The following is a 12401-nucleotide window of genomic DNA, read 5'->3' on the forward strand; positions in this document are numbered from 1 at the left end:
TCTCTGAGAGGCTGAAGTTGACCCACTTCATGTAGCGTCCCTGAATTCGCCCACTTCTTCTGATCCAACATCTTCCAGCTAAAATTGGGAGGAAAAAGGAGGTTTACACGGCACATTTTCTCAGCCAGAACTTCATACAGAAAACTGGAAATTACAGTTTCTCCTGCGTCTGTTTTTCTTCTGGACGACAGCCGAGCAAATCAAAACCAAATCTCCTCGCTCACATCTCTCCCTCTCCGTCTTTCTAATCACTCCACCTTTCTCTCATTCTTTCATCCTCCCTCGCTCCGTCCTGGAGCCAATTATAACCTGCTGCAGCATTCCTGACTGCAGCAGGAGGACGAGGAGGAGGAGGAGGAGGAGGAGGAGGAGGAGGAAGAGGGGAGGTGTTTTTAGGGATTAACATACCAGAGCTGTCAGCTGGAAACCACTTCATCCCACTGTCTGCTGTTTTTCTCTCCCTCTGTTGAATCCAAAGTTCACCTGCTTGTTAGGAAACTCAGGAGAAAACAATTTACAGTAAATCCCAACACCTGCACGTAACACACACACACACACACACACACACACACACACACACACACACACACACACACACACACACACACACACAAACTGTCAGAAATGAATATAAATACATGTCATAGCTGCAGGAGGCATTTCTGTGGAAAAGGCAAAAGCTAAAATCCAGCTCTCACCTTTCCCTAAGCCCCTCCCACCAGACGAGCAGGGGGTCAGGGGTCAGCGACACGGGTGTCTCCTGATGCTGTAACGTCGTATAGCAGCAGCTCTTTGAGAGTCAGTGTTTGAGACGTTAGTGAGTGTTAGCTACATAAACATGAACTGGAACTAGCCGTAGCGTTTGGCTAATGCTAGCAGGCTAAGCTATTTGCAACATTCAACATGGCTGCTCATCGGCTGCTTTCGTGGGAAATCTACTAACTCAATTTATAGCAGGAGCCACAGAAGAAGAAATAAAGTAGGAGGAGCTGTGAGGGTCAATATATCTTCACTCTGGACTTTGGAGGTCAACCAAGTCAAAAATAAACTGTAGTGTGAGTGTGTGCACAAAAACACGCCAGACTCCATTGACAAAAACAGTCATTTTACTTTGCAAAACGCAGGAGTTGCTGGTCTCAGTTAGTTAGTTTGTCTGTGTTGTTGGGTGACTTTAGTGTTTTTAAGGGTTAGTTCACAACCAACAAAATATTTGTGTAACTCACAATAACGCAAACAAACTAACTGTTTGACCGGCAGCTCCTGTGTTCTGTGAGGTAAAATCACTGTTTTTGTCAATGGAGTCTGGTGCATTTCCAGAGAGCGCTTTAATAGCTGTTTCCTTACTCTTCAACAAAAAGGTCTTTCTCTGCAGGGATCCTCTCCATGGTTGCCCTTTAAGCTAGCAGTTTCCACCTGCTCTCAGTCTCTGTGCTAAGCTAGGCTAAACAGAACAAGTTGTGTGTGTGTGTGTGCAAAGACAGTCTGATAGATAAACATGGGTGAATATGAAGAAAACGCCTCTGCTTTGTCACACGATTTGTTAAATGAGCGACAGTTCAAACAGATCAGCAAGTCATAAATGCACATTCATACAAAAATACAGCAAGCATGCACAAAGCAGCCCCCCTCAGCCCCGACCCCCCCCACCGTGGGTCAGCCTGGGGGGGGTTTCCTGTCCGCCTGTCAGCCGTCAGCGTCGCGTTCACTGTTGTCAGTGAGTTTGAGCGCCGTGTGAGAGAGCAGCGAGGCAGCAAATTGAAAAATACAAGCTGAGGAAGAAGATTTATTCAAGTTCATTTGTCTGATCTGTGTGTGTGTGTTTGTTGTGTGTGTGTGTGTGTGTGTGTGTGTGTGTGTGTGTGTCGCCTCTGAGTTCATTGGATTGCTGCGTCAGTGTCTCTGTCACTGTCAGCTTTTAACACAACACAGATACACACACATAGTTACACTACAGAGCTGTCAGGACTATAGCTCTGTGTGTGTGTGTGTGTGTGTGTGTGTGTGTGTGTGTGTGTGTGTGGGTACCCTCTCGACAACACTGTAGTTTACCTGAGGACATGACTGGTGTGTTTGCCGTGTGTGTGTGTGTGTGTGTGTGTGAGATGCTGGAGGTGAGTGTGCTCCAGAGTTATGGCCCCATGTGCTCTGTCAGTATAACACTAGATTTACTGGCTCAGTGACACACACACACACACATACACATACACACACACACACACACACACACACACACACACACACACACACACACACACACACACACACACACACACACACACACACACACACACATACCTGCAGGGCAGAGGAATGCAGGCGTACGACTTAACTCTGGCAACCAGATGAGAGACTCAGCTGACCTGTTTCATCTGTGTGTATTTGTGTGTGTGTGTGTGTGTGTGTGTGTGTGTGTGTGTGTGTGTTGACGTGAGGCCCGGTGATGCTGAGTGACAGATGCAGTGATACAGCTTGTTTCTGTTGGACAAAGTCACAGAGGGAAGGATGGAGTGAGCATCAGGAATGTAGTATTTTTGCAGCCAGCATGTGTAAAGTACACAGATGTACTGTGCCGACTGTGTACTTTATACTACAGCCTGAGTATAAATATATAAACTGGACCGTCGGTTACTGAATCAAATCAGAAACGGTGAAGTTCTGAAAACTGGTGCTGAATTTCTGCTCAGATTCATAATCTTGTTTGTTCTTTGATCAGGTAATTCAAAACTACCATTGAAATTTTGCCGATTTTAGACCAAAGTTCAGTCTGCAGTTACTTTTGTTTAAACAACATTTAGAGTACAAATCTGGTATTTTTCTGTTCAATGCCAACAAACGTCATGAAAACACTGTCTCCTAATCCTGTCTGATTTCCTGTCTGTGGCTCCTACTCACACATACACAGTAATAGATTCTTTAAAGAATCCTAAAGCAGCAGTCAGTCAAACTAATTACTGATATTTCATGTACATCACCAGTTGACTGTTGTGTCTCTAATGACCAGACGTGCTGTATTTCCTACTTTAGTTTCTCTGTGTTTTATTACTTTGGATCCAAACCGACCCTTTAAAGCACCACAGTCACACAATAACACGACCAAACTAACTGAGCAGCTCCTCTGTTCTGTGAGGTAGAATTACTGTTTTTGTAAATGGAGTCTGGTGTGTTCGAAGAGAGTGAAATAATGGCTGTTGCTGGTTAAATAAAAATGATAACACGCTAGAACAAAGAGGATCTTACAGCTCTGTAGGGATCCTCTCCATAGTCGCCCTTAAAGCCAGCCAGTGTTCAAAGTCCTTTTTGGGAACTACTTTCAGCGGTGGATGAACCCACGTGTCTCACTGGTGTGTTTTAATAGTTTAATAGGTGGAGAAGTGATGATGTTATGATTTGAGCTTTTGACCTCTGACCCATTTTGTTGGGTTCTGGTAGCCTCACATGTTTCCCTAAAAACAAACAAACAATTCTTTTCAACATTTTTATGCTTTTATTGCTGCAATTTTATGATTTTTTAAAATCTGAAAATTAAAAGTTTATTCTCAAAATCCCAGAGAGGATTTGTTCCCTCACTGTGGACCCAATAGTTTGAAATACTGCAGTATTTTTATTTTGTGTTTGCTCGTTTTAATCTTTATGATTTATGAACTTTATGAACTCTGGACTGAATAAACCACACACACACACACACACACACACACACACACACACACACAGCGTGGTTTTGCATATGGTCCGTCTATCTGGTTCCTGGTGGAAACTACTTTTCCGACTGCAGCGTCCTCATTTGCATCCATGTGGAAACTTTACATGCAAACACAGAGCTGCTGTTGTTTGTGTGACGCTGATCAATATCGAGATCAAACTCTGCATCAGGTCGAGCTGTTAGTGTTTTATTACCCTGGAGGAAGTGAGTCCATCCTATATGTGAGTCATAAACTGAATCATAAATATCTGCAATTATATATATAATATATATACTGTATTATAATACTGTGTGTTATATATAATAACACACAGTAATAATAATAATAGTAATAATAATAATAATAACACAGTAATAATAATAATAATAATAATAATAATAATAACACACAGTAATAATAATAATAGTAATAATAATAATAATAACACAGTAATAATAATAATAATAATAATAATAATAATAATAATAATAACACACAGTAATAATAATAATAATAATAATAATAATAATAATAATAATAATAACACTCAGCAAACTTATGGCCACATAACGTTTATTATATCTGCTAAAGATCTGTTTGATTATTCAGACTACAGTTTTCTTCTAAGTAGTTTGGTAAAGAAAGAAGATTATATATCGTTATTTTTATTCATTTCAATATATTATATTTAAAATATAATATAATATAATATAATATATTAATATAATATAATATATTATAAATATAATGTAATATAATAGTTCTTTTCTGTATTTGGTTTTTAATGTTAGTCTCAGTTTAGTTTAGTCTCAGTTTAGTTTAGTCTCAGTTTAGTTAGTTGAGGGTTTACTGGGTTCAGTTTAGTTTGTATTGTTTTACATGTTTAGTTGGGGGTTAATTTGTCAGAAGCAGATAGAAACAGTTCAGAGTTGGTTTTACAATCCACACTCAGTAGTTAGTGGGGGGGGGGGGGGCATTAGGAGACACACACACACAGTGACACACACACACACACACACACACACACACACACTCCCTCCTCTGTTCCTCTTCTGGAGTTTTCCTGCACCTCCTGTTTTTACATCACCTTCACAAACACACCTTCCTCTTCCTCTTTTAGCCCCCCCCCCCCCCCCATCCTGAAGACTCCCTCTGCCCCCCCTCCCCCCTCCCCCCTCTGTCCCCCCCCTCTCTGTCTATTTTTCCGCATTCATTCTCCACTCAGATTCAACACAGTTGTGCCGAATTATCGCTGGCAGTCGCTCTTCACGTGGGCCGAGTGTGTGAGAGAGAGAGAGTGTGTGTCTGTGTGTGTGTGTGAGTGTGTGTTGGTTTAAGAGTGTGTGAGTGTGTGTGAGTGTGTGTGAGTGTGTGCATGCATACTTGATAAGGACAGACTTTTATAAGCATGCACAATGCAGCCTCACACACTCTTATCTCCCACAGAGGGGGGAGGTAATGAGGATCTCACACACACACACACACACACACACACACACACACACACACACACACACACACACACACACACACACACACACACACACACACACACACACACTCTCTCAGTTATCTCCCTCTCCGTGTCTCGGCTGACAAACAGCCAGTGAGGCGTCGTGCGTTTCTCCTCTCGCTGGTTTTTAATCATCTCTGAACAATGTGGCCCAGTGAACGTGCCTCCTTCCTCCTCTTCCTCCTTCCTCCTCTTCCTCCATCCTCCTCTTCCTCCTTCCACCACCTCCTGCAGGATGACGAGGAGCAGCCACAACGGGAGGAAGAGGAGCAGGAGGAGGAAGAGGAGGAGGCCCGGCCTTCATCTGACCTCACAACTCCTTTCCATCCTCCTCCTCCTCCTCTTCCTCCCTCTCCTCGACCTCCATGTTTTTCCCTGCTCCTATATCTCCACTCCTCTTCCTCTTCTTCTTCCCTCACTTTCTTCCTCTGACGCTTCTTTTTCTTCCTCCTTTCACTGCTCCTCTTCCTCTGCTTATCCTCATCTTGCTCTTCCTCCACCTTCTTCTCATCATCATCTTCCTTTTCTTCTTCTGCTGCTCTTATTGCTCTTCTTAGTTTTCCTCATCTTCCTCTCTCACCTCCTTCTGCTCCTCATCTACCTCCTCTTCCTCCGTCATACTCTTCCTCTCTCCTCTTCCTCTGTCTCCAGGGAACCAAGCAAATTGTCACACGAATATCTGAAGCTTTAATTTTCATATTATTGTCGTTGGAGAGTAAATAAAAACAATGTTTTTATTTCTGGGGATGTGTGAAGGTGGCGTTGCCTCTTCATCTCCTCACACACACACACACACATCATCATCATCATCATCATCGTCGTCCTCTCTGCTTCTTCGGTGCTGGCGTCGTCGCTGACAGATTCCCTCGCTGCCTCCTCTCTGCAGCCGTCCTGTTTAAACTCCGCATTGTGCTCCACTTCCAGCCTCTTTAATTCTGCCTGATGGACTCGGCAGCATATTCATGGCCCGGTGTTTCCCTCAGCGATGCTAATGAAGGTCAGTTACTATGGATTCAAGGGAAAACGGTTCATCACGCCTCCTTTCGTTTACATAAAAGTGCATGTGTGCATTTCGCCCGCAGATGATGATGATGAATATTCTTCAGCGGTGGAATTATCAGGAATTTCGGTCAAAGTGCAGCATTAACAGTTTGCTGTTGAGGAAGGAGGCGAGCTGCTTTTCCTTGAATTTGTAATTACTGACCTTCATCTCCGTCACAGTGTATTCAATAAGCACACTCGTGTGTATTATATGTGTTCACAGGGTCAAAGCTCAGAATATTAACAGCTTATAAAGGACAGCGTGCTGATTTGGAGGAAAAAATAATAATGGAAGCAAAAAGGAGGCTGAGTGGTGTTTTATAGCAAAACCTCTCAAAAACTCTCATATGGAGGCGAGAAGCCACCTGATATGTGGTTTGGATTTAAATGATCTTTATTGTCATTGTTAAGAAACAGCTCTTTACATTAGCAGTGTGTTTAGTAGCTTCACACACACTTTAACACACTGCAGCCACAAACACAACAGAGCAGCTCATCGCATTAAATGAACAGCTTAAGTAAACTCTATTGTCATCATTTCAACAGCACAAAGTTATGAATCAATATATTTAACCTTCAGCCATGTTAAGAAAACTTCACGTTTGATTTCCAAACCAGTTTTTCCTGCTGTACTCGTCACACACGGACCTCTGAGGTCGACCGATTGGTTGCTTTTGGCAGATTAATCGGCACTGAGAGGTTCTCATTGGTTCTCAGGGCTGCAGGGACGTACATCAGTGTGAGGAAGAGGAGCTGTTAGCTTGCCAACCCATCGCTTGATGAAGTTTTGTATTGACACATTTTGAGCTGCTCCTTTAAAGTTACTATAGTTTTTCATGTATGTTAGTGGGTGTAAAAGTCCACGTTGGTCGGCCTCCAGTTTGTAGTAACCCAGACCTGGTTGAAGACCTGAGTCAGTTAGTTGTAACAGCAGCCGAACGTTCAGAGACTTTTATTCTCGAACTCTCATCCTCAGTGATCTTTCTTCCTGTCGTGCGTCGTCATCATCCATCAAAAGTCACGATGAATCTTCTAAATCAGCGATCAACTCCGGCGGTCTGCTGGTTTTTGTCTCAGATTAGACAGAAAATAGGGCAGCGAGGAACAGCGGACGGCGGCCATTTTGTCCTCCACATGGCGGCGATCTAGAACAAGTGGACGGTCCGCACGGGGACAAGATGGCGGCTGGGCGGAGGCTGAGGTGGAGGTTGTTCTGGATGTTGGTTGGTCTTCTCTGTTCCTCCCCTCTGATCTGCTCCACTTTCCCATGGTGCAACCTGCTGAGATGGCATTTCTATTTCCAGCAAACAAACACACACACACACACACAGAAGTACAAAAAGGGCAGAAAAAGCAGGGACCATGTGTGTGTGTGTGTGTGTGTTTGGTGTGTTTGGTGTGTTTTGGCGTGCTGGAGGTGACAGACAGGCGGGAGAGGGATCGAGACGATTTGATCCGCTTCATTTCTCCCTTCATGTAAATATAGATGTGATTTATTTCCTAATGCTCACACAGCAAACAGAGCAGAGGAAGCTGGAAGCAGGAAGCAGTTATTAATAACACAAACCGCCACACTGCTTTTCCTAACACACACTTTAAACCGTGAGACGGCTGCAGGCTCTCAGGTGGGGCCCAATCTGAATATTCGGCAAATGGAAATGTTTGTTCTTGGTGAATGTGTTCTCTATTATTTGAGCTGGGAACTGGCTGAACAACAGTCAACAGCATCTCTGTCTTCTTTAAAATAAATAAAACACCGCGTTCACACATTCTTTACATCCAAAGCAGGACAAAACTCCTAAAACAGGTTTTAAATGCAGTTTTTCAGCGTGAACCAACCTGTAAGGAAACATTTCATCATGTGTGGTGACGTCACCAATATTTAAAATGTTTTGGTCCATAAAATGTGACGATATTCAGTTTACTGTGAAACAGGTAGAAATAAAAACAGCAGATCCTCACATTTCAGATTGAAAACTAACTCAGACAATTATCTAGTAATAATAATAGTTTGTGATTTATTTTCTGTCAATCAATTAATCGATAAATCTACTGATCGATTCAGCGCTACAATCTTGTGTCGCTTCAATCAGGAGAAACTCAATATATCAACATTTCTAGAACTTAATGTTGAAATGTAGAAGAGATCACCTGACTGCCATCGCTCTGACTGGCTGCATGAGGTTTCAGAGGAGCTGCTGATTGATTGATTGATTGATTGATTGATTGATTGATTGATTGATTGGCTGGCTGGTGGGGACACTGGCAGCTTTAAGCGCTCTCATTGGCTGAGGTGAACCTGCAGGAGGTTTTAGACTTTGAGCAGAGAGGATAATCCAGAGAAGAAGTCAAACTACGAGCGACAAAATGACCAAAGATGGCAGCTACGTTAGCGTGTCGTCATGACAACGTGTAGCTAATGAATAAATAATCTTTCATAGCCAGTAAACATGATCAGCTGTAATAAGCTAATGTTAGCTAGTATCAGTCCGGTAGCTGAATAACACCAACACAACGTGCGGTTGTGGTTTTAAAATGTTCTTATTGCTGCCTGGTCCAGTTCAGTCTGTGAGCCGTCAGTCTGTAGCTTCACGTCTCCACTGAAAACGAGCTGTATGACTGTGTGAGTGAGTCCGAGTCCTCCTGGTCCCCGATCAGTGTGTGGAGATGAGGACTGAGTCACGGTGCCTTCGTGTGCTGCTGAGAAACATCTGAATCTGAAACATCCCAATCTGGTTCTGGGAGAAAAATCAGCCCCATTAGATGCACAATGAGGAAAACATGGATGGATGTCATGAAAACGAGGACGCCCAGTTTGGAGGGTTAAAACCCTGTGAAGCGCAGACAGACAGAGGCCTCTGTGAGGACTTCAGGGGCCCCGCTGGGAACAAAGAGCAGGAGTGCGAGCGTTCAGATGAGCTCAGAGTCCGCTCATTACCGAGCGTTAGAGCGTGTTTACCTGCAGAGGAGCCTGTCGCCTGCGGCACCGGGGATCTGGGCTTTTGATGCCTCGACAGCACTTTGTGTCCGACGGGTTTAAAGGACAGCAGCTCCACCGTGGTTCCACTTCTGGACATTTTCTGTCAGTGTGACATTCACTCTGCCGGCGTGCTGCACAAATACAGACATTTTTAAATCCTTTTAGCCGAACGGAGGCGACCGGCGACACCCCGCCGGGCCGCAGCTACCAGAGTTAAAGCATTATTCCAAACACTTAGCCGTAAAGGGTGGTGGAGGGGTGGCAGCCTGATAACCGGTGGGTTGCTGGTTTGAATCCCTGCACAGGAAAAAACAACCTACAACAACCTAGTTATCACGAGGAAGTGAATCTTTTAGCTGCTGCTGCTTAAAAAAAAGAAAAAGCAGCTTAAAACGTGGAGATAAAGGCATTAAAAAAAAGTCTGTTTCTGTGTGATGAACGCTGATCTGCTGGGTTCACTGGTTCAGGGTCCTGACAGCGCCCAGTTGCCATGGTGACGGAGTATCTGCCGAGACAGGGATGCTGCTCTTTATCAGCCCGGGCCGGTCAGATGTGTGTGTGTGTGATTGAAATGTTTGACCACGCATTGTGTGCCTTTGAATTAGGACACGTTTGTATGGCGGCACAGTGAGTGAGTGTGTGTGTGTGAGTGAGTGTGAGTGAGTGTGTGAGTGTGTGTGTGTGTGTGTGTGAGTGTGTGTGTGTGTGAGTGAGTGTGAGTGAGTGTGTGAGTGTGTGTGTGTGTGTGTGTGAGTGTGTGTGTGTGTGTGTGTGAGTGTGTGTGTGTGTGAGTGAGTGTGAGTGAGTGTGTGAGTGTGTGTGTGTGTGTGTGTGAGTGTGTGTGTGTGTGAGTGAGTGTGAGTGAGTGTGTGAGTGTGTGTGTGTGAGTGTGTGTGTGTGTGTGTGTGTGTGAGTGTGTGAGTGTGTGTGTGTGAGTGTGTGTGTGAGTGGCGTCCGGCGCCCCTGCAGCTCTATATGGAGGCTAATTGTATTTTAATTACAAAACCATCAAACACAGGAGTCAGACAGCCACCTTCCACAGCAAATGGAGCAGTAAAGTGAGCGTTCGGCCGGCTGCTTTTATTAAAACATGCGCTTCATGACAGGAAACACACCGCGGAGGAAAAGAAACGAGAATCTAAAATCTAATGCAGTGGAGCCGTGAAAGATGAGGCTGAAATATTTCTTAAAAACCGTCACAATGAAATATAGAACTGGAAGTAAAGTGAGCATATTTTTGAATAGTTTTAGTATTATTTTATGACACACGTAAGGTTGGTGTTTTAAACCTTTTAAATGTTTTTTTAAAAATATCTATTTCATATAATCTTAAGTATCTATGTGTACATTTACACTTGTAGAGTTTTTAGGGTTTTTTGCTCTAATTTTATGCATTTTATCTGAAAATATTAAGGTCTTTTATAGCCCGTTTTCATGGTCCTGGAGAAACTGTATCTCATTTTAAGTTTATTTTCTATAGTTGAAATGACAAACTTGAAGGGTAACTTAGCTGTTTCTAACCCAGAGTCCTCTGGTTGGTACTAAAAGTGCTTGTTTGTTTGCAGAGTGTTATTCTAAGTGTGTGACAGCATCATGGAAAGGATCCCTACAGAGAGAGACCTGGAAGATCCTTTTGGTTTAACCACAAACAGCACACACACCAGACTACATTCACTAAAACAGGGATTTTAGAGAACAGGACACAGGAGCTGCTGGTCTAATGCTGCCTCCATCACATCGTTTGTTTGTGTTATTTTACGTTACACTAATGTTGTCTTGCACCTAAATGAACCCTTTAAAACACCAAAGTCACACAATAACAGAAGCAAACCTATGGAGGCAGCATCAGACCAGCAGCTCCTTCTGTGAGGTAAAATGACTGTTTTTGTCAATGGAGTCTGGTGACTTTGAGGAGAGCTGTTGCTGCTCAGGTGTCTGTCAGAGATGGACGACGATGTCTGAATGTTTTTTTTAAATAAAACCTAAGAGATTTAATGAGATAATGTAGAATGAGAAGAGATGAAACGTGACTGATCCCTGTGGTTTGAGAACAGAGTGCAAAGGAATGAAAGTTTTTTGGGAGTGATTGTTCCCGTCGGCGCGTCTAAGTGACTCCTTTAAAGTTATTTTTGCAGTCCGGCTTCACCTTGATGTCTTTAATCATCTAAACCGTTTCATCTGCATCAGATCAAACTGAAGCTGATTTCTAATAAAACCGTCTCGTATGTTAAATTTAACTTAAAGTGTCACCGAAGCTAAGACCCCGCCTCTTCCTGCCTCTGTCTGCCAATCACAGCTCCCCCACCGCCGAGTGACCTTCTCCACGGCCAATCAGGCGCAGGACCTGCAGGACGCGTCCCAGCACAGCTACTACGACAGCGGCCTGGAGGAGTCGGAGACGCCCAGCTCCAAGTCGTCGTCGGGGCCGCGGATCGGGCCCCTGGCGCTGCCGGAGGACCACTACGAGCGGACCACGCCCGACGGCAGCATCGGCGAGATGGAGCACCCGGAGAACGGTAAGACCAGGTGGAGTTTCCCCTCCCTCTACTCCTCTTTTCACCTCCCCCCAAACCTCCTCCATCCATCCATCCATCAGCACACACACACACACACACACACACACACACACACACTGCTGGCTTTCACACACAAACACTGCTTTCATCACACACACACACACACACACACACACACACACACACACACAATGTCAAAATGCGGCGTGTCAGCAGGAATGTTAACGTTGTATTTTTAATCAGACTCCCACAATTCCCTGCGCTGTGTATACCTTCGTTAAAGAGGTGTGTGACCTCACAGCAGCAACAACACAATCAATATGCAACATAATCAACTCCCACGGCTCAACGAATTAACATCCCAATTATGTAAATCACAGCGAGCCCGGCCCTGCATCAGCTCCACTTATAGATCCACAGAGGGAGGCTAGCAGGGAGCGCGCTAACACAACACACCCCCTCTGCCTGCACCCGTTAGCTTCCAGTCATAGCCCGTTAGCAGGTGTGCGACCCCGTGCTAACGATGCTACATCACCACACACACTCTGCTGGCTGCCGAAACACAACACACACACGCTGAAGTGTTTTCGGCACGAACGTCTTGTTAGCGTGTTGCTAATGTGACGTAGCATGTTGACTCTTACAGAGTGAAACTTCACTGACATTATTCC

General features: G+C 44.2%; 1 protein-coding gene across 1 annotated transcript in view; it reads left to right on the forward strand.

Moving 5' to 3' along the window:
- Window positions 1-12401, forward strand: part of LOC139206968 (protocadherin-1-like) — a 177747-nt gene that overhangs the window by 75477 nt on the left and 89869 nt on the right. The window contains exon 4 of the mRNA XM_070836588.1: window positions 11511-11730. Within this exon, the coding sequence (XP_070692689.1) occupies window positions 11511-11730 (220 nt within the window). The remainder of the gene's footprint in view (window positions 1-11510; window positions 11731-12401) is intronic.

Source organism: Pempheris klunzingeri, chromosome 9 (assembly GCF_042242105.1).
Source record: "Pempheris klunzingeri isolate RE-2024b chromosome 9, fPemKlu1.hap1, whole genome shotgun sequence".
In the NCBI taxonomy this organism is placed as follows: Eukaryota; Metazoa; Chordata; class Actinopteri; order Acropomatiformes; family Pempheridae; genus Pempheris; species Pempheris klunzingeri.